Below are 19,490 nucleotides of genomic sequence, written 5' to 3'. Positions count from 1 at the left end.
GTCTCTCCTCCTAAACAGGTCCTGCACATCTTTCAGCAGAGCCTTGCCAGGCAAGTCCACCTAATTCTCTCAGCCCCAAATACCCTTCTCAACTCCAGGACTTAGCCTATGCCCTATATCCAGTATTTCACCTGGCCACCCTTGCTTGCCCTGACACCTACCTGTAGGCTTCAGCCAGGATATGCCCTGCCCTCTCCCAGACGCCTCGTGTGCCGCACTCATTCTCTCCACATAGCCAAGTCTTACACATCTTTACCCTAGAATCTAGCTTGGTGAGTTTAACTGATCCTTTCCTCCATGAAAAACCCTCAATCCTCAGTTCTACCTACAAACTCTAGACTTGGACCAGGGCCCAGATGCCTCTGTCTAACTTACTTCATTCTACTTAAGTAATATCCACCATTTATGACCAACCCAGCCTAAAAATCCTGTGTTCCAGCACAATCTATTCTGTCTGCATCAAACATAGAATAAAACAACATGATCAAACGTCATTGCAAAAATAAAAACAATATGAAAGTTCAAGGTGTATCATACACAACTCCCAAAGCCATCCAATCCCATAAAATGTTTTCTCCCATGAGAATTACGCTGAGAAATCCTGGGACATGACATGTAAAAGAACACTCGTAAATTTCTTTAAAGAATTCAAGGAATTGAAAAAAGACATGAAGAAACATCTCAATGAACTTAAGGAGAATGAATTTAAAGAGAACAAATGCTTGAGTGATGCCCAAGAAACTACAAACATAAGCCTGATGTAAATGATGAAGCTAATCAGGAATTTGAAAGTGGAATTGAACAAAACAACAGAAACATCAAAAGAACTCAAGCAGAAATAAAGATGGCACTGAATTTCAACTCAAGGGAAAGAAAACCTTAACCACTTTGGAAATCAGTGTGGCGATTTCTCAGGAAATTTGGAATCAACCTACCCCAAGATCCAGTAATACCACTCTTGGGAATATACCCAAGAGATGTCCTATCATATGACAAAAGTATCTGTTCAACTATGTTCATAGCAGCATTGTTTGTAATAGCCAGGACCTGGAAACAACCTAGATGCCCTTCAATGGAGGAATGGATGAAAAAAGTGTGGAATATATACATATTAGAGTACTACTCATCAGTAAAAAACAATGACTTCTCAAATTTTGCATGCAAATGGATGGAAATAGAAAACACTATCCTGAGTGAGGTATCCCAGACCCCAAAAAAGGAACATGGGATGTACTCACTCATAATTGGTTTCTAGCCATAAATAAAGGACATTGAGCATATAATTTGTGATCCTAGAGAAGCTAAATAAGAAAGTGAACCCAAAGAAAATCGTATAGTCATCCGCCTGGATAGGGAAAGTAGACAAGATTGCCGGGCAAAAACTGGGAACTTGCGGGTGAGGTGGCATGGGACTAAGGGGAAATGGGGTGAGAAATGTGAGAAGGGGAGGATGGGAGGAGCTTGGGGGATTGGGATGGTTGGGATATAGGAAGGGTGGATATGGGAGCAGCGAAGTATATATCCTAACTAAGGGAGCCATCTTAGGGTTGGCAAGAGACTTGACTCTAGAGGGGCTCGCAGGTGTCCAGGGAGATGTCACCAGCTGGTACCTTGGGCAACTGAGGAGAGGGAACCTGAAATGACCCTATCCTATACTGATGAATATCTTACATATCACCTTAGAACCTTCATCTGGTGATGGATCGAGATAGAGACAGAGACTCAATTTGGAGCAACGGTCTGAGCTCTTAAGGTCCAAATGAGGAGCAGAAGGAGGGAGAACATGAGCAAGGAAGTCAGGACCATGAGGTGTGCACCCACCCACTGTGACAGTGGAACTGATCTATTGGGAGCCAACCAAGGCCAGCTGGACTGGGACTGAATAAGCATGGGTTGAAACTGGACTCTCTGAACATGGCGGACAATGAAGGCTGATGAGAAGCCAAGGACAATGGCACTAGGTTTCGATCCTAATACATGAACTGGCTTTGTGGGAGCTTAGCTTGTTTGGACGCTCACCTTCCTGGACCTAGATAGAAGTGGGAGGAACTTGGTTTTCCTGCAGAGCAGGGAATTTGGACTGCTCTTCAGTATCGAGAGGGAGGGGGAATGGAGTGGGGGGAGGGGGAGAGGAGTGGGGATAGGGGGAGGGGAGTGGAGGGAGGGGGCAATATGTGGGAGGAGTGGGAGGGAAATGGGAAACGGGGAGCAGGTGGAAATTTTAATTAAAAAAGAATAAAAAGAAAAAAAGAGAAAAGGATGGAATATCAGGACTCCATGATAAAGTTTTAGGAGCTATAGATTTTTTTCTTCTTTCTACAATCTCTTGGTTATTTATTCATTTTTTCAATTTAAAATATGGCCTCTTGTATTTAAGTTTGGTTTGTCGGATATAAGATTTTAGGCTGTTTATACCTTAAATTTTTTCTTCTTTAACTAAGACAAATGTTTTCTGAGGGGTACATTAGTCTAGTTCGCCAGCTGTGGTCTTTAGGGACTTGGAATACATTATTTTAGGTTGTTCTGTATTTCAAGGATTTCATTGAGAAAGCAGCCATTATTCTTATGGATTTTCCTTTATGTATGACTTGTGTCTTTAAAATAGACCACAAATCTTAAAAAATTCAGAAAAATTGAAATAACTGTGTGTAACTTATTGCATCATAATACAATAAAATGAAATTGAGAGCAAAGACATCCTAGTAAGTACAAAAACTCAAGGAGATTAAAATCCATTACTGAGTGATGGATGAGTCAAAGAAGAAATTAATAAACAAATTAAGAAATAAGTAAAAAGTCTTCTGAAATTAAATAAAAATATAACACAAAAACCCTTGAGGTACACTAAAAGTAGCCCTATAATGGACATTTATAGCTCCAAATGCTTACATTAAAAAATGAACATAAATAAATGCCTTCATAATGCAACTAAAAAACTGAAAACAAGAAACAAACAAACAAAAATTCAAAACAAATAGACAAACAAAAAAGAAAAACAAGAACCAAACCAAGTAGCCCGCAATAAATAATAAAATTCATACAGGATTGGTTTACTCAGAAATTAATGAGATAGAAAAAAAGAAAAACACAAGAGCTGGTTCTTTGAGAAGACAAACAAGATTGACAGACTCTTGACACAACCAACCAAAAGAAACAAAGTGATGACCAAACTAACAGAATCAGAAATGATCGTGGAAACGTTCTAACAGACGCCAAACATTAAGAATAATTATAAGTGATCTGAACATTTACACACTTGAAAATCCATATCCATATTTGCTTGTCTTGTACCAAGTCCCCATCAACAATAGCAAGTGCTTGCTGCTGTATTTTGTTTAAGCAGATCACCTGCTTCTGCATCAATTCCCATGACTGAATTCTTGAAATCAATGTTTTCCACATCTTGTGACCTATTCTTACATCACATTTCCTCTCAGTTCATTTGCATTTTGCAAGTTTTCTGGTGATTTTCTTCCTAAAATGTGTGTGGGAGGTCACCATGCTCAGAGTCATAGACAGCCACTGTGGGTGATGTGCAAGAACCAGAATGAAGTTATAGTGATTAGGTAAGAGAATGGAGACAGGTACATTGCGAGAAACAGAAATGAAAAACTACATAGTTAAGAAGAGAGAGGTACAAGATGCACAGTGGCCTGAGATACCAGATACCTGCAATAGGTGTGCTCTTTGACATTGTGACAAACCTTTCTCAACTGAAAACACAAATGCCCATATAATTTCCTCAGATTATGAGGTGGTAATGGGAGATAAATGTTAGAGTCAGCTTTAGAGCAAAGAGAAAATAATCCAGTTGGGAGGACTGGTTTACTCAGGCCCGAAGACCAGTGGTTCTCAGCACGTGGGCTGTGAGCCTCTGGGCAGAACTATCAATAAATAGACATTTGCAAATTCATAGCAGTAGTAAAATTACAGTTATGAAGTAGCAACAAAGACAATTCTATGGTTGGGATCACCACAACATGAGGAACATTATGTTAGAGAACTTAAGAATGACCTATCAAGTCAAATAACACTCTTCTGTCAGTCTATCCTTCTGTTCTGATTTTAAGACTTTATAATTTATGGCAATGTACCTTTATTTTCATTAATCTGAAACAGAAAAGAGCAAGCTAACGACATAAGATTGAATCTTTTCTCAGCATGCCTGCATGTGGATTCCCATTATACTTAGTATGCCTCTGATTACAACTTTAATTTGAATCTCATATAATGGTAAATGAATTCACATAGTTTGTAATTGCAGATCAGAAGTGGCTGGGCCACTAATAACACAATAATATCTATTATTGGATCACCATATATCACGATTCATCTGCATAATTCCACAACCTATAAATGTAAAGAAAAGGCAGGAAGACCAATAGAGTTGAACATTTGGTATAAGGTAGAGAAAACTGAGGCACATCAATTAATATTTCTAAATTGTCCAATTGCTTATAATTGGTGGGAAAGCTCACAAGCAAAAAAGCCAGACAAGGACACAGAAAGCTAAAAAGGAGGTGAAAATGCAATAGAAATGCAGAAATGTAGCAAATTCAGAGGAATTGACACAAAATAGTAGAGGAAGGAGGTGAAAATGTAATACCAACTCAGAAATGTGGTAAACTTGGATGAATTGGCACAAAATAAGAGAGGCATTATTCTAATATTCCCAATTTCTACAAGATTTTGAGCCAGATGCTATTTATGCTTAGTTATAAACGTAATATTTTGAAAATATAAAATATTGGGTGGGCTATTTTATAATATATTTTTAAATTTACACACTACTTGCTATTATATGATCTCTACAATCTAAAATAACATTACTGTAACTTATTTTATGAGTCTCCCAAACAAGTGCCAAAAAGACAATAAAATTAGAAAAAGGCATATTAACACTTTATGGCAGTCTTTGCTTCTATGAAGAACAGGTGTATTTCTTACTGTATTTTGTTAGCAAGTACTTGAGTGTGCTTGATGGTGCTATCTCGCTGTGATTTATTTACTCTTTTACCAATGAGACAAAGAAAATGCCTTTTAAAGCTTTATGACAGACAAATTTATAGACCTGTGGTAAACAACACTCGTAGTTCTCGTCTGTGGGGGTAGGGATGAAGAGCTAAGAAATGGAGGCAAAATAGAGTCTCTCTGATTAATGTTGGTTATTTAACACCAGTTTCTCCAGCAAGGGAAAACTCCACATCAGTAGGAGCCACACCAACAATGATCTTACAAAACTACGCCCAACACTATAGAGCTCTATATACATTTACTAAATGAAAGAGCATGCGTGTAAGAGCAATGCAGCACTAGAAGGTCTTAAAGTGTTCGGCTTCTCCTGAAACCCCGCTCTACTTGTCTTCATGAGTCTCACTTTCAGGAACCAGAAGTTGAACCAATTACAGCAATAACAACCACTCTGATAAAAGGCATTTATTCCTATTTTCATGTCACTATGGTCTCAAAGAAGCAGTGCTTTGGCAGAATGTATCAAGAAAATACTTCCTGGGAGTAATATGGCTTTAGATAACTTTGGATGGATTATATGTCTCTTATTTGGTACTCTTCTAGTTTATTTTCCAAACAAGTCTGTGATTCCTAGAATATTTTTTTCAATCAGATAAAACATGGAACTCTGTAAACAATGGTAACAGGAATAGTAGAAGCAGTTGCTGTATTTGTATATTAGTGATGGTAGTGCAATCAACATAGGTCAGAAGAAAACCACAAGATAATATTTAATATTACCATTATTCATCTGGGAATAATGAACTTAGCTTCCATTACTTAAATGATAGAAACACGCAAATAAGCAACAAAATGAAGAGGCAACCTACAAAACAGGGGAAAATATTTGTGCACCTTATATAGAAAAGAAAAATAAAATCTTCAATATAAATTGTAAATATTCAAGACAGTTAAATATCTGAAGAAGGGAAAAAACTAAACAAATCTGAGTGACTCTAGAAGTTTCACAGGTAGGAACCCCAGACCCTATCTTCTGACCATTTGAGTCTTGTCATGACCTCAGATGCCCTTGCAATCTATCATCTCATGCTTAATTTTAAAGTTCTTTGTTAAGAAAACACCTTGATATCACCTTCCTCTGTAGATTGGATATGTAGCATAACAGATCATGTGCTAATATATTTCCTTTGCAGTTACCTATGGAGGTATTGCACAGCCCTAAATAACTCAGGCATTTTAGGAAATATTTTGACAAGAATTAACATGACAATGAAACTTTTTGTTGATTTGATGGTGTTAAAACGCTTTTGCTCATGTACCATTATTCATCATTTATCAAATCCCCACTTGTTATTTTTTTGTCATCTTGACACAAGCTATGGTTCTCTTGGATGACCTGAGAAAATGCCTCTATCATATTGACCAAAAGAAAAGCCTTTGGGTTCATTTTCTTGATTAATAATTGTTGTGGGTGGTGCTTCCCCTTAGTAGGGTGTTGTGGAATATTATTTTAAGTAGGCAAAAATATGTTACATTTGTTTATGCTATGCTTGTTTAATGATATAAGGATGTGTGTTTAATTATGTAAAGATATGCTGCAATGGTTTCACCTTGCCTGCCCAAGGTCTAATAAAGGATTGGTCTAATAAAGAGTTAAACAGCTAATAGCTAGGCAGGGGAAAGATGGTGAAACTAACAGGCAGTGAGAATAAATAGGAGGAGAAATCTTGGCTTGAAGAGAATGGAAGAATGAGAGAAGGGGGAGAAAAAGAGGGACATACCTGGGGCAAGAAGCCAGGCTGTCACTAGCCAGCCAGACACAAGACATAGTGAAAGTAAGACGTACAGAGGAAAGAAAAGTAAAAAGTTCCAAGGCAAAAGGTAGATAAAAAGAAACAGGTTAAGTTAAAAGAGCTAGCCAGAAACAAGCCTAAGCTAGGGCAAACATTTATAACTAATAATAAGTCTCTGTGTCATGATTTAGGAGCTGGATGGTGGGCCAAAAGAAAAGCCCTGGTATAGTAGGTGATCTCAGATAGTTTAAGAAAACACACCGAATGAGACAAAGGCAGTAAGTGGCATTTTGGCATTTTTTCCATTGACTGCCTCAGCTTCTGCGTTTAAGTTCCTGGTTCAAGTTCCTGTAGACTGTGACCTGGATATCTAAACCAAATAAATCCTTTCTACTCAATTTGCTTTTGGTCAAGGTCTTTATCACAGCAACAAAAAAGAGAGTAAGGCACCTACTATACATTTAAAAGAATACTAGTTAGGTTATAAATACAGGACAGAATAAAATATTGCCCTGACTTCTTGATAAATCTGGGCAAATCTAGAGCTTGAAGCCTATGGATTTCTTTGTATTAAATAGAAGTCAAAGATTCAGGATGGATGATTTTTTAAAATGGTAATGTGCTGTACCTGTAGGCAGGCCGGGGCACGTCCCTGGGGCTTGTTGACATCCACAGCTACCAGCTGCCAGCCACCAGCAGCATCTTCGTGGAACATCTTTAAGACAAAGAGAGCAATGAGTCAGAGATGTTGAGTATGGAACACTGAGAACTCTAGCTTTGTCTGCAGCTTTTTATGTGTTTAAATATTACTGAGAATCTGTCTTCTTAAAGATTTATATTTGGGTCTTGAAACATTTCCGCTATGCTCATTTTAATACTGAAAACAGGAGAATAATAAAAACACTCTCATGAGCAATGGTAATAATTGCATTTAGTGAGCACTTGTTTCTGCCTTACAAAGAGTTTGCATATGTAATCTTTTAGATACTCTTCTAAGCAGGAAAAATAGTGTTTTTAGGTGGCTATATTCATTATTATTGTTTAGCTCTGCAATAAAGTGTAGTTAGAATTCTAAAGCATTATGTCTCATCAGTTGAATATATGTATGAAGACTTTTTAATATCTTAATAGATATTTCTTAGTGAGTTAACTAAAAAACATTCTCATGTCAAATAGTATCAGGAGTTCACTTTCAGCGTGTGGAGTGAGAGTGGTAGGATTTCAATGGTAGTAGGGTGGGAGGGTGCTTAACCGACTTTGTGTAATTATTTTAACTAGGTTACAATAAATTTGCTTAACAGAAATTTAATTGGTATATTTACAAAGGTACATGTCATTTATCTTGGCTTAGAAGAGATAAATTTCAAGATGCTATTGGACAACCTGAGACCTGCTCACTCAGGTGTCTAGGTGATCGATAATCTTATGACATAGTTCACTCCTAAGTAAGTTCTCATTTGTCAACATTATATCCAGCTGGAAGACACACTGTTCCTCAGGAGTAGTGAATGTGCATGTGTGTGTGTGTGTGTGTGTGTGTGTGTGTGTTGGTTTTATTGAGGTAAAGTAGAATTAAAGTTTTCTTTTTTTTTTTCTTTTTTTTTTTTTTTTTTTGGATTTTTGAGACAGGGTTTCTCCGTAGTTTTGGTTCCTGTCCTGGAACTAGCTTTTAAAATAAAGATGTTAACCATAATAATCCACTCTTTTGTTTCTGCCCAAAGTCTTTTTTTTAATACACTAAACATTTTCATTGTTACCAATACTTATGACTTTATGTTGGTCTGATCCTCATATCGTAAACAGAAATCATTAACGGAAATGTGAGTGACACAGTACATGGATCATTACCTATATGTCATAATCATACTTCCAAACACTAACCAGAGAGATTGTAGTTCATTTGCAGCAAGAAAAGTTTCTATCATGATTTAAAATGGGAAATAAGTGCATAACCTCACAGCCCACATATCTAAATTTTAAATGAAACAATTGAGGTGCACATTTATACAAAGATTCCTTGACCAGAGATATTATCACAAATAGTAAGTCCCAGATGTCTATTACAGAGCTCACCTTTTCTTTAGAATAAAATTTAAAAGCTATTTTTGGTTGTAGAACTAAGTACATCCTTCATGACTGGACCCATTCTGAGAATATAGACTGACTGGAAAAACAAACCAGCTAAAGGGAACTTTAAAGACCCTGTCAGGATTCTGGGATTCTTTTTGTATGGGCAAATGTCAAAACCTATGCTGTCAGTCACCAGCTAAGAACACTCTTCCAGTTCCTTCTATACTGTCTTGTCAAGGCACAAAGCACTCCTGGGGCTGTTATTTCCTTTCATTGGGGCAGACTAATTTTCTATGCTAAATTATTTTTCTCCAGCAGACCAAACTCAAATGAATCAATTTAACTGTCAGCAAAAGTGTTATCTGGAGGTCACCCCTGCGTTTGAAATAAAGTAACAGAAATGCAAAAGTGTTTCATTTTCTTTGGAACCTAAAAATCATGAAACATTTAGATTGGTTAATATAACTATAGATCTTTGAGATTGAAACTGGGCTTGCCAATGGAGACAAAAATCCCAAAGGGCTCAGATCTCTTGGGAAGATTCTGGGCATGACTGTGGTCATTCTTTGTTTTCCAATGACAAGGCATTTTTTATAAGGCTCCAAAAAAGGGAAAAGTTACTACCCTTTCCTAGAAGCTTATTTTGACCGGGTGGTTGACTATATACTGTAAGCAGAACTTTATTGTTCTTCCTGTATTTGTTTTCTGCTGACTTGGATATAGATGTAAGAGTTGCACGCAAAGAGGCATCGTAGTCTTCTACGTAACCATGGAAAGGGAGACTGTGCAAAGTGGAGCATAAAGTGATGGTGAGTGATGGCTCATTGGCAGCCTGGACCAGTGAGCCAGCTTTACCCAGAAAGGACACAAATCTACATCATGTACGCTGCTTATATTCAGTATTTGGCCTATATAGTAGAATATAACATAGGTGGTTTTAGTTAAAATGTACAATGGTTCCTGTGTTTTAATCATATGACTCTTGTCTTCTGATTCTATCACGAAAATGTGATCCTAAAAATGTGATAAGATAAAAATCAACCAATATCCCAAGAGATAACCATTACTGACATTTTAAACTTTATGCAGCCAAATGCTTTAAGCAGAATTTAATGGGTCATCTAGTAGGAACAAGGGGGACAGTAGTGCTAAGGGTGATTTGGACTGTGAGGGCCTGGCTCAAGAGGAGGATATTAGCAGGTAGCCTAGAGATTATTCTTTTAATATTTTGGTGAAGAATGTGGCTGCTTTTTACCCTTTCCAAAAAAGTCTGCAGGAGACTAAATTAAAGAATTATGGATTAACAGCTTTACAGAGGACATTTCAAAACAACCTAGCATTGACTGTGTCGCATGGCTGCTAATGGCCAGTCTTGTTCAGGTCTGTAATGAAAGGGAGCAAGTTGAGCAAGGAAAAATCCAAAATGTATAGAGGAAAAAAGCAGCACTAAGAAGTGTGAACAGATTAGAGAAAAGCCTGAAGCTAAGTGGAATAAAGAGAGCGGTGACCTCAGATCAAGCTAAACTTCCAATTTGCGAAAAAGAATTAAAGAAGAGTGAAAAGGAATAAAAGAAAAGCTTAGGGCCAGGCACAGTGGTACACACCTTTAATCCTAGTACTCAGAAGGCAGAGGCTGGCAGATCTCTGAGTTCAAGGCCAGCCATGGTTTACCGATTAAGCCAAGATTAGACAGTGACGGAAACCATCAAAAACAGAAAGCTAGTGAAACTCTAATTGAATGAGTAGGCAATGTTATAGCCCCAGCAAGCAGCACAACGTGGCAGTTTCAGCCATGTGATTTTGAATTTGGAGTCAAGGATATAAAAAAGGGGTTATAGAAACTCCCTCTGTGATTAATAAAAGTTGCTGAGTCCAGACATGAGTCAGGGTTATCACTAACGGTTCAGAGAGGCCATTGGGTGAAGCCATGAATGTGAAGCCTGGATTGCTTTGGAGACCTCAAGATGTTGGCAAGGCCAGTGTCACGGGATACCTGCCCAGGAAAGCTGCTAACAGGAAATGGAACTAGTCCACAAGAAAGGTGTTGTACTCAACAAAACTGAAAGGAGTTAGAGATTTGAAGAGCATTTGGCATCAGAGGTGGAGAGGCAGATTCTGGAGTTTCCCCAGCAGGTTTTCAGTATTGTTCTGTCAAGTATTTTCTAACTCTGCTCCTTTCTTCTCTTTTGGAATAGTAATGGATATCCTGTGCCAATGTATGTTGGAAGTTCCCGATTTTGTTTTAATATGGTGGTTACAGTTTAGAGATTGTCATGAGTCTCTGAAGAGACTTTTGACTTTTAAACAATGTTGAGACTGTTAAAGACTATGGGGACTTTTGAAGATGGACTATGGTACAGCTATAAGCCTTTTGGGGCCAGGGAATGGAATATGATGGTTTCAGTGAAAATGGTCTCCATAGGCCCATAGGGAAAGGCACTACTAGGAGGTATGGCCTTTTTGGAGGAAGTATGTCACTGAGGGTTGGCTTTGAGGCTTCAGATGCTGAAGGCAGGTCCAGTGTCAAACTCTCTTTCTGCTGCTTGCAGATCTAGATGTAGAACTCTCAGCTCCTTCTCCAGCACCACGGCTGCCTTTGAGCCACCGTGCTTCTTGATGATGACATTCAACTAACCTCTGAACTCTAAGCCATCCCAAATTAATTGTTTTGCTTTATAAGAGTTCCTGTGGTCCTGATGTCTCTCCACAGCAATAGAAACTTTAACTAAGACAACTTTCTTCTAGGAAAGATGTTCCAATTACACTTCTTGGAAGAATATACTTGGGAAGACCTTGTCAGCCAGCAGTAAGTGTCATCTTCTTAAGAATAGAGAGTTTCACATGGGGATAGAACAGAGAGGACACTGATAGTAGCCTGCAATGGCTATATTATAATGTATACTATAGTATGTAATGGTATGTAGTTTTTCTTATATTATTTTATATTATATTATAGTCTTCTTTTTATTTTAGATGGGAAAATGTAGTGGCATTTTGTTTGTATTTTAATAAATAAAGCTTGACTGAAGATCAGAGAGTAAAACAGCCCCATGTTGGGTGCCAAACGAAGCATGATTAATAAAAACTCAGAGGAGAAATTGGGGTTCAATTTGATGATCCGAGAAGCAAAACAGCCTGGTATGGGAGAACTGTCTGTATTACCACTACCTCAGTTCAAAATTGGCGATCCTGCCTCCAGGAATCTCATAATGAGACTGAGACTGAGAACTGTTTCCTCCCGTCTTATATTCCTCTCTGCGGCTGAGATTAAAGCATGCACCATTGGGATTAAAAGCATGCACTGCACCCCTCCCCCCCGGTTTCTATGGCAACTAGTGTGGCTACTGGGATTAAAGGTGTGTGTTACCACTGCCTGGTCTGTAAGGCTGACCAGTGGGACTGTTTTACTCTCTGATCTTCAGGCAAGCTTTATTTATTAAAACACAGATGAGTACCACTACAGGGGAAGGAACTCACAATGAGTAAAAATGAAGGCTGGGCAATCTGAATAGAGTCTCATATTCTCTACAATCACACAAGATAATGAAATTATCCATATTTTCCATTTTTTAATCTGCAATGTGGAAGCAATAATTGTACCCACTTCATAATATTGCTATAGGAATTAAGTAAGGCAGGTTGTAGTGTCACTGTGCTATGTGCTAAATGCCCTGTTGATATAGTGTAGTGATCACAAGAAGATGGATATCAATTAGTGGGAGTGACAGTATCCATCACAATGTAAGGGATACTCATGGACATGTCCCTCTCAGTACAAGCATTTGGGAAAGCATGAAGTTTCCAGCCCCATGAATTAGCTCAAGCTTGTTCCTTTAAAAACGATGGAATTTTGTGATGGGCACCTTGATTTTCACAATAGTTAAGAATACTCTTGTCATCCCAGTCATCAGGTTATCAATTGACATGAGGTCAGATAAATCACAATAGAAGCAACTGGGAATCTTAAAAAAGTGAATTAAAATTACAAACCTAAAATGTGCACATACATATATACACATACGTACTGTGGAGAAAAATTTTATTTTGAAATTGCTCTGATCTTTTTAAATTAAGTATTTAAAAACAAATTGTTTTTTAAACTCATGAGCATGGTTACCTGGCCCAAATTTATTATCAAATATGTTTTGTCCATGAATGTCAGTACATACACATGAGACTAACCCTCAGGAGACTGAAAGAGGGACCACTATGTGTTCACGTCTGCCTGGGCTATTGAGTGAGACCCTATGTCAAAATGAATTAGAAAAAATATTCAGCAAAATAACACATTTAGTGAGTCAGTCTCACAATGCTTCATTTTCACTCCTCACTTCCCATGGTAAATGTTTCATCCACTCCCAAGGCTTCTCACTGGAAAGAGCTCACTGTTACACCAATCTGGGACAGCCCTTCTCTGAGCTGCATCCATTACTGGCCTTCTCACACATCTGAGTAATGCCTATTCATGTGAAAATTGCTGGCTTTGGGACACTAAGCAATTTTTTTCCTCAAGTTGAGCATTAGGTTATATGGAGTGTTTCTTTTCTTTTGGGTGAATAAGTTCCATTTTTTGCTCATGCGTCTTTCATTTATGTCTCTCTGCTTTTCTTGCTGAAGAACGCACATTCTTACAGAAGTTCATTTAGACAAATTCTAAGGATGCTGACAGGAAGGCAAAGAAGGAACAACTCAAAATCACCCTTTTACTTGCATCTACTCCACCTTATCTGACATGTAGCTTAGCTAGAGAATAATAATTCAGATAGCATCTGTCGGCAAGAGTGCTCAGTCACAGATGAAAGTCTCAGGAATACTATTCTCTCCACAAAGCCTAAGTCTTATTTGCCAGATCTCCAAAAGGACGCCATTGGACCATGGAACCTTTATAAAATTCGGGTATACATGGGTTGTTTCCTTTGTGTCCTCTCTTGGTATACACAGAGTGCAAAATTGGTTGGCATGGCTCTGGGCTTTGACAGATCCTTAAACTTTTTTCTGGACAAAGTGAAATCAGCTTATCTTTAGCCTAAGCAATCTAGGTGAAGAGATGGCAAGTGTCTAAAGTGAGGTGTTTAGTATGGGATGTGAAGGTCCGGATTAGGGAGAATTACTGCATGTAAAGGTTTCCTAGCTCACATCAGCACATACTAACATCCAATTGAAGGGCCACACCCCTAAATATGATGACATGAAAAATTTTATTGAGGATTAACAAAGGCACATTTTGTAAAAGGAATGTGAACCTTTGCCCTATACACCAGTCCCTCTCTGAGTATGTGACAACAGTTACCAACCCCAAGAACTACGCAAGTATGAGTCACTAGTTCCAGCACAGGTCAGGCAGGTCCATGATTAGAAACCTGAAAGGATCCCTTCTGGTTTCCCTTCATTTTGCTGTTGCACACCATAACATGCTATGTGCAAAAGCTTAAAAATTTGTATTTCCTTAATTTGTTTCTATGTGGCTACTCAGATCATTCAAATGAAAAAATATTACTTTGATAGTTTAAAGAAAAATTTTATCATGGCTTCTGTTTTTCTTCTGAAATATTAGGGCCAAGTGTTAGTGGACTGCCTATATCCAAAAGTCTACTATGTCCTCATCATGTACACATATGTGTCTGAATGAATATACGTGTACATTTCTATGACCATGATTTTCATAGGAAATTTACATACTTAGGGATTATTGATAAACACAATATTCCCAGTATTCTTTAATTCTTTGGTGAGAAAAACACAGTGATCATAAATTTCCCACATTATAGATAAAGGCAAGAAATGACTTCATGTCCAAAAACCTTTGTGTCATATAAAAATCATCATGATTTTACCACTTTGGAACCTATTTTCTCCGAATTAGACTCTTGTGATTTAGTGCCTTAAACCAATGAAACAGAAGTCCAGGCTTGGTTAGATTTTACAAATGTAACCGTCATGGCAGGCACATGTTCCGCCTCCCTTCTGTACACATAAAAGCATCTGGGACCTCTTAGAAGTGGTGACTGAGTGGTGGGTGGAGCCTGAGGCCAGTTGCTAGGCTGCCTAAGTGGTATTTTACCAAGAGGCAGCCTGCAGGAGCTTTGGTTGCTTAGCAACCAGGTCCTCAGCCATAGCATTTTTCTTAATGAAGGTTTTTCACAGTTCTCTGTGTGATTACCTCTGCTGAACATCCAGGCGCATTCCCTCTTGAATTCCTGACTTATGCCTCCACATTAAGTGCAATTTTGTACGACTTTGTTCAAAATTTTCACATTTTGTCTTCTATTATAATTGCTAGCTGGTTTGGCGCTTTACTTTTCCAGCTGTGACTTTTATCTGTCAGAGTTACTTAATAAGCAAAATATGGTTTTAGGGACATTTTAGGTCATTGCCTGGGAGCGCTGCATGTAAGAGCTGCATTCACAGCTCTGTGTTCCATTTACATCTCAATGTCTGTCAAAGAAAACATGCCTGCCAAGAGGCTGTCACCTAAGGGAAGACCTGAAACTGTTACACCTCACAGTAGGCTAACAGGGACCAGATAAGGAATGAGGGCTTTCTGGGTTGATTCTTTAAAAGTGTCATAACATGGCATTTGATGGCTTAGCCTGTGTAGCATATTAATTTCTTTTTGTGGAAGTTGGAATTATTTTTGTCAAATTTGAATAACACTGACATGATTTTACTTGTAACAAAGACTGAACAATTCTGGTATCTGTGGCATTTAGCAACCCTTGAACATAGGATTGCGGAAAGTCTCATCAGAAGGTCTTCAATATAAAATTTTCACTTTGGCTTTTCCACCAGTAGTCTATACAACCATTTTCAAACAGATTTTTTTTCATAATTTAATCTCAAAAATATTGTTAAAAGCATTAAACTGTTTCATTAATAATTCTGGGTTTTTCTTTTTCTCTCTTTCTATTCATTCTAGAAGATATGCGAGCTTGTCTTTTCTGTTTCTAAACAACAAAATGTAAAAACAAAAATAAATAAGTAAATAACAGATATCAGAATGCTTCATACATAGTTGAATGCTCTGCTGCTTTTGTGATATTTCATGCTATCTCTAGCTTTTTGGGAAAAGGAAACCATACTGAATACCGATGACTTCTCAAGAACCACAGTTGTGCAACGGGGATTGAGAAATCCTCTTTATAGTTTCTTCTACCGTTATTGGTTTGTTCTGAATTAAACACATTTACGACACCAACACTTCTAATCCTCCATATAAGGACCACTGTATAGACTTGCGGTTATACTAATAAAGGCCAATAAAAATAGAAACTTTCAGTTGTTATATTTACTCAATAAGCCTTTGTGGACTTGTGGTCTTGGAATCAAATCAAAGGCCATAATAAGCATGGTTGGCAATTTTAGTTTAATGTTGAAGTTACGCATGGCTCTTTAAAGATGACCTTCACCACACCACAGCAAAAGTCTGGGATGACTGTTTTGGCTTTGAACTTCTTCATTTGTATTTTTAAACCACTCTCCCACAGTACCATGTTGTAGCATCCCATTCCAGCAGCGTTTCCCAGGACTTCACTGCTATGAGGATGGAGTGCCTGAGGCTGAAGGAATGGAGATCATCTCGCCACAAAGATACCTGTGTGGTTGCAGTGGAAGTTGTGCTGCTCCGAGTTCCCCACATTTGCTGAAATTGAACTCTGATTTCTGCAAAGGTCTCAATGATGACGGCAATAAACACATTCTGAAAGGAAACGCAGACCACATTTAGTAAACATTGGAGATGGAGAAACCTAGTGATCAATAAAATCAAACAAAAAAAGACACATGCTGAACATGATAAAATAGACACACTGTGAGCGCATTTTTTTTCTAGTACCTTAACAAGCCAGGCAAGGAAGAAAATCAGAGTGATGAAATAGAAGTAGGAACGCCAGCGAGGGAAACTGTCAATTGCTCTGTACATGAGGAACACCCAGCCTTCCTGAGACGAAGCCTCATAGACTGTGAATATACTCGTGCCTGTTAAGACAGAACAGCAGATGGAATCACCATGGGCTTTTGAAACGAGAAAACATGTCTCAGACAATCAATAGTTATCCACACCCATTGTCTCCATAATAGCAGCTCCTCTAAACAAGATTTAAATTATGTGTGGCATTTTTCAGTTCTTAAGATTTGGGTAAAGTTGTGTCTGACTTCAAGGCAGGGTAATTTCAGTATCACCAACAAAAGAACAGCTTTCTATTATGTCTTTAGATGTTTAAGGAACTTGGCACAGTGAAAATGAAATAAACATTGAAACCATGTAGAGTAGAAGAATACCACAAAGATTGTGTGGCATGGAAGCTCAGCATTTGGGGCTTGAAAAGTACTGTGAGGGTGCTTGAAATACCTGCCCCTCCTTTAACCAGCATGAAGTGAATCTGAGAATTCGGTTGTATCTGGAATCATTTTCTCACTAGGGAACTTAACTACTTCAGGTTCTGGGAATTAACTTGGTGGAACTCACATCAGGATTCATGATGCTTAGGTGTGGGGCTGTAAATTATCTGCTAATGCTTTGCAGTGTTAGGAACTAGCATCTCATTGAACACACTCCTGGTAATGACAAAGAAATTTAAAATACATGGCTAGCTATAGAACACCGTAGTTTAAGAGAACCTGAGATACTGAACAGGAAAAGACATTTTTGTCTTGATAGCACAAAGAGACGCTTTACAGAGACTAGAGCATATTGATACTAAAAGAGTTATTCAAGGATTCATTATGATAGTTTGGAGAATTGAAATTAACCCAGTCTCTGGAACAAGTTTCTAGAACACCATTCCTTTCAACTCAGTGACCTTTTGTGTACAACCTCCTGATGTTGTGAGTTTTAACTGGCAATTTCTAAATGGCCTTGACAATGATAAATGATGAGTTCTCAAGACATTTCAGCCACTACCATCATCAATATAGAATAGAAATATCCAGTTCAATAATGCTTTATGATAAACATAAAATCTGCTATGTACTTAAAGTTGTTTATAAAATGTGATGTGTATTGTTCATAAAACTGATAGATATATATGACTTCAGTAAGTTCAGTCAGCATAAAGACTTAAATTATTATAGAATAAAACCAATATTTACCAATGAAAATTCTAATCATAAGAAACAATGCAATTATGATATCTATGTGTCTGAATGACCAAACTAAGAATGCTTGGAAGAGTCTGGTGTGTTTGGAGGAAGAAAGGGAGCCATGAAGGAACAAGGAAGCATTCAGAGCTGATGTATGTATTTCCATTGCACACAGGGGTGTATGATGGGAAGTCACTGAAAATGCAGACAATGAGATGTAGAGGCCTGAAAGGAAAGCAGAGAGAAGAAAAATAGAGTTCTATATAGAGAATTTTCACTACAAAAAATTACTCCATATAGAATATTTTCTACAGGATGCAACTTGCTTTATGTATTGCCTCTGTTTTTAAATGCAATATTTTATATTTATGTTCAACATACACTTTATTGACTTGCATATTTATGGGATATGGTATAGCATTTTAATGCACGTATGTGAGTAACATAATGATAAAGTGAAGATAACTGGCATTCAGACCAACTTTCTTTTAGCTATATGAGATAGAAAAATTAACCATCTGAGTTCCATCCCTGGAACCAATGTGGCAAAATCTGATACACTGGTAGGGACCTGCAGTACCAGAACTCTTACTGTGAGGTGGTAAGAGAGAGACAGGAGAACTGCTCAGACGTTCGAGGACCAGATAGCCTGGAATATATAGTTCAATAACAGAAACAAGACAGTGCCTGTCTCAAAACAAGGTGGAAGGAGAAAACTTCTTCCCAAACATTGTCCTTTGATCTCCACATGCATTTTGTGGTTTGTATAATCGTCATCACCACACACACACACACACACACACACACACACACACACACATGTTTGCAGCCACAGTTATCAGTATGCCATTGGACATAAGAAGTTGCTTATACTGGGCTGAACAAACCTATTACTCCCCAACGTCCTTTACAGGTTATATTGTTCTAGACTTCTATGAAACTGACTTTTTAGCTTCCATCTACAATTAAGAATATAAGGTACACAAGATTCCATTTTTACTTTGGTAAGTTATTACCATAAGAGTTTGTTTTATAAAACATGTTTAGCTAAGGGAGTCTCTGTCTTTTTATGTAGGAATAAGTGATGATAAGGGCAAATATTATCAACTATTAACTACCTTTTGGAGAGAAGGAAACTGACGGTTGTTAGTTATCAAATATCTTGAGCTGAATTGAACTCACTTATCAGGTCACACACAACTTGAAACCTTGTTTTTTTTAATGTCATGCACTATTTTTTTCTTACTTGAGATTAGACTGTAAGAAGAAATTTTTTCCCATTGTTATGTTTATTTGAACAAAGACTATTCTTTTACGGATGACGATTCTCTAACATATCAAAGAGCTTGTACAAGATGACTTTCACAAAGTACACACACACACACACAAGGCTGAGGCCTGGGCAGCATGGACAAACAATGAAATACCAGAAAGAAAACAGTAATTGCCCAGCCAGTGAATGTTCTGAACACGTGTAGCACTTTTACCTGTGTAGACTTAATACAAAGGACAATTTTAATATAAACAACTTATGTCCCATTATTTCCTTCTAGTTATATAAGGAAAACAGAAAAGTGG

The 19,490-nt window shown here is 37.7% G+C and overlaps 1 protein-coding gene across 9 annotated transcripts in view; it reads right to left on the bottom strand.

The window, feature by feature from the left end:
- Window positions 1-19,490, bottom strand: part of LOC130884855 (fibroblast growth factor 14) — a 989,760-nt gene that overhangs the window by 169,103 nt on the left and 801,167 nt on the right. For all 9 annotated transcript variants that reach the window (XM_057786110.1, XM_057786112.1, XM_057786113.1 and 6 more), the window contains 3 exons: window positions 16,666-16,808; window positions 16,426-16,530; window positions 7,393-7,479 (listed from right to left, as the gene is read on the bottom strand). In XM_057786110.1, the coding sequence (XP_057642093.1) occupies window positions 7,393-7,479; window positions 16,426-16,530; window positions 16,666-16,808 (335 nt within the window). The remainder of the gene's footprint in view (window positions 1-7,392; window positions 7,480-16,425; window positions 16,531-16,665; window positions 16,809-19,490) is intronic.

The sequence above is a fragment of the Chionomys nivalis genome, chromosome 12 (assembly GCF_950005125.1).
Source record: "Chionomys nivalis chromosome 12, mChiNiv1.1, whole genome shotgun sequence".
NCBI lineage: Eukaryota > Metazoa > Chordata > Mammalia > Rodentia > Cricetidae > Chionomys > Chionomys nivalis.
This window is presented reverse-complemented; position numbering and strand designations above follow the sequence as displayed.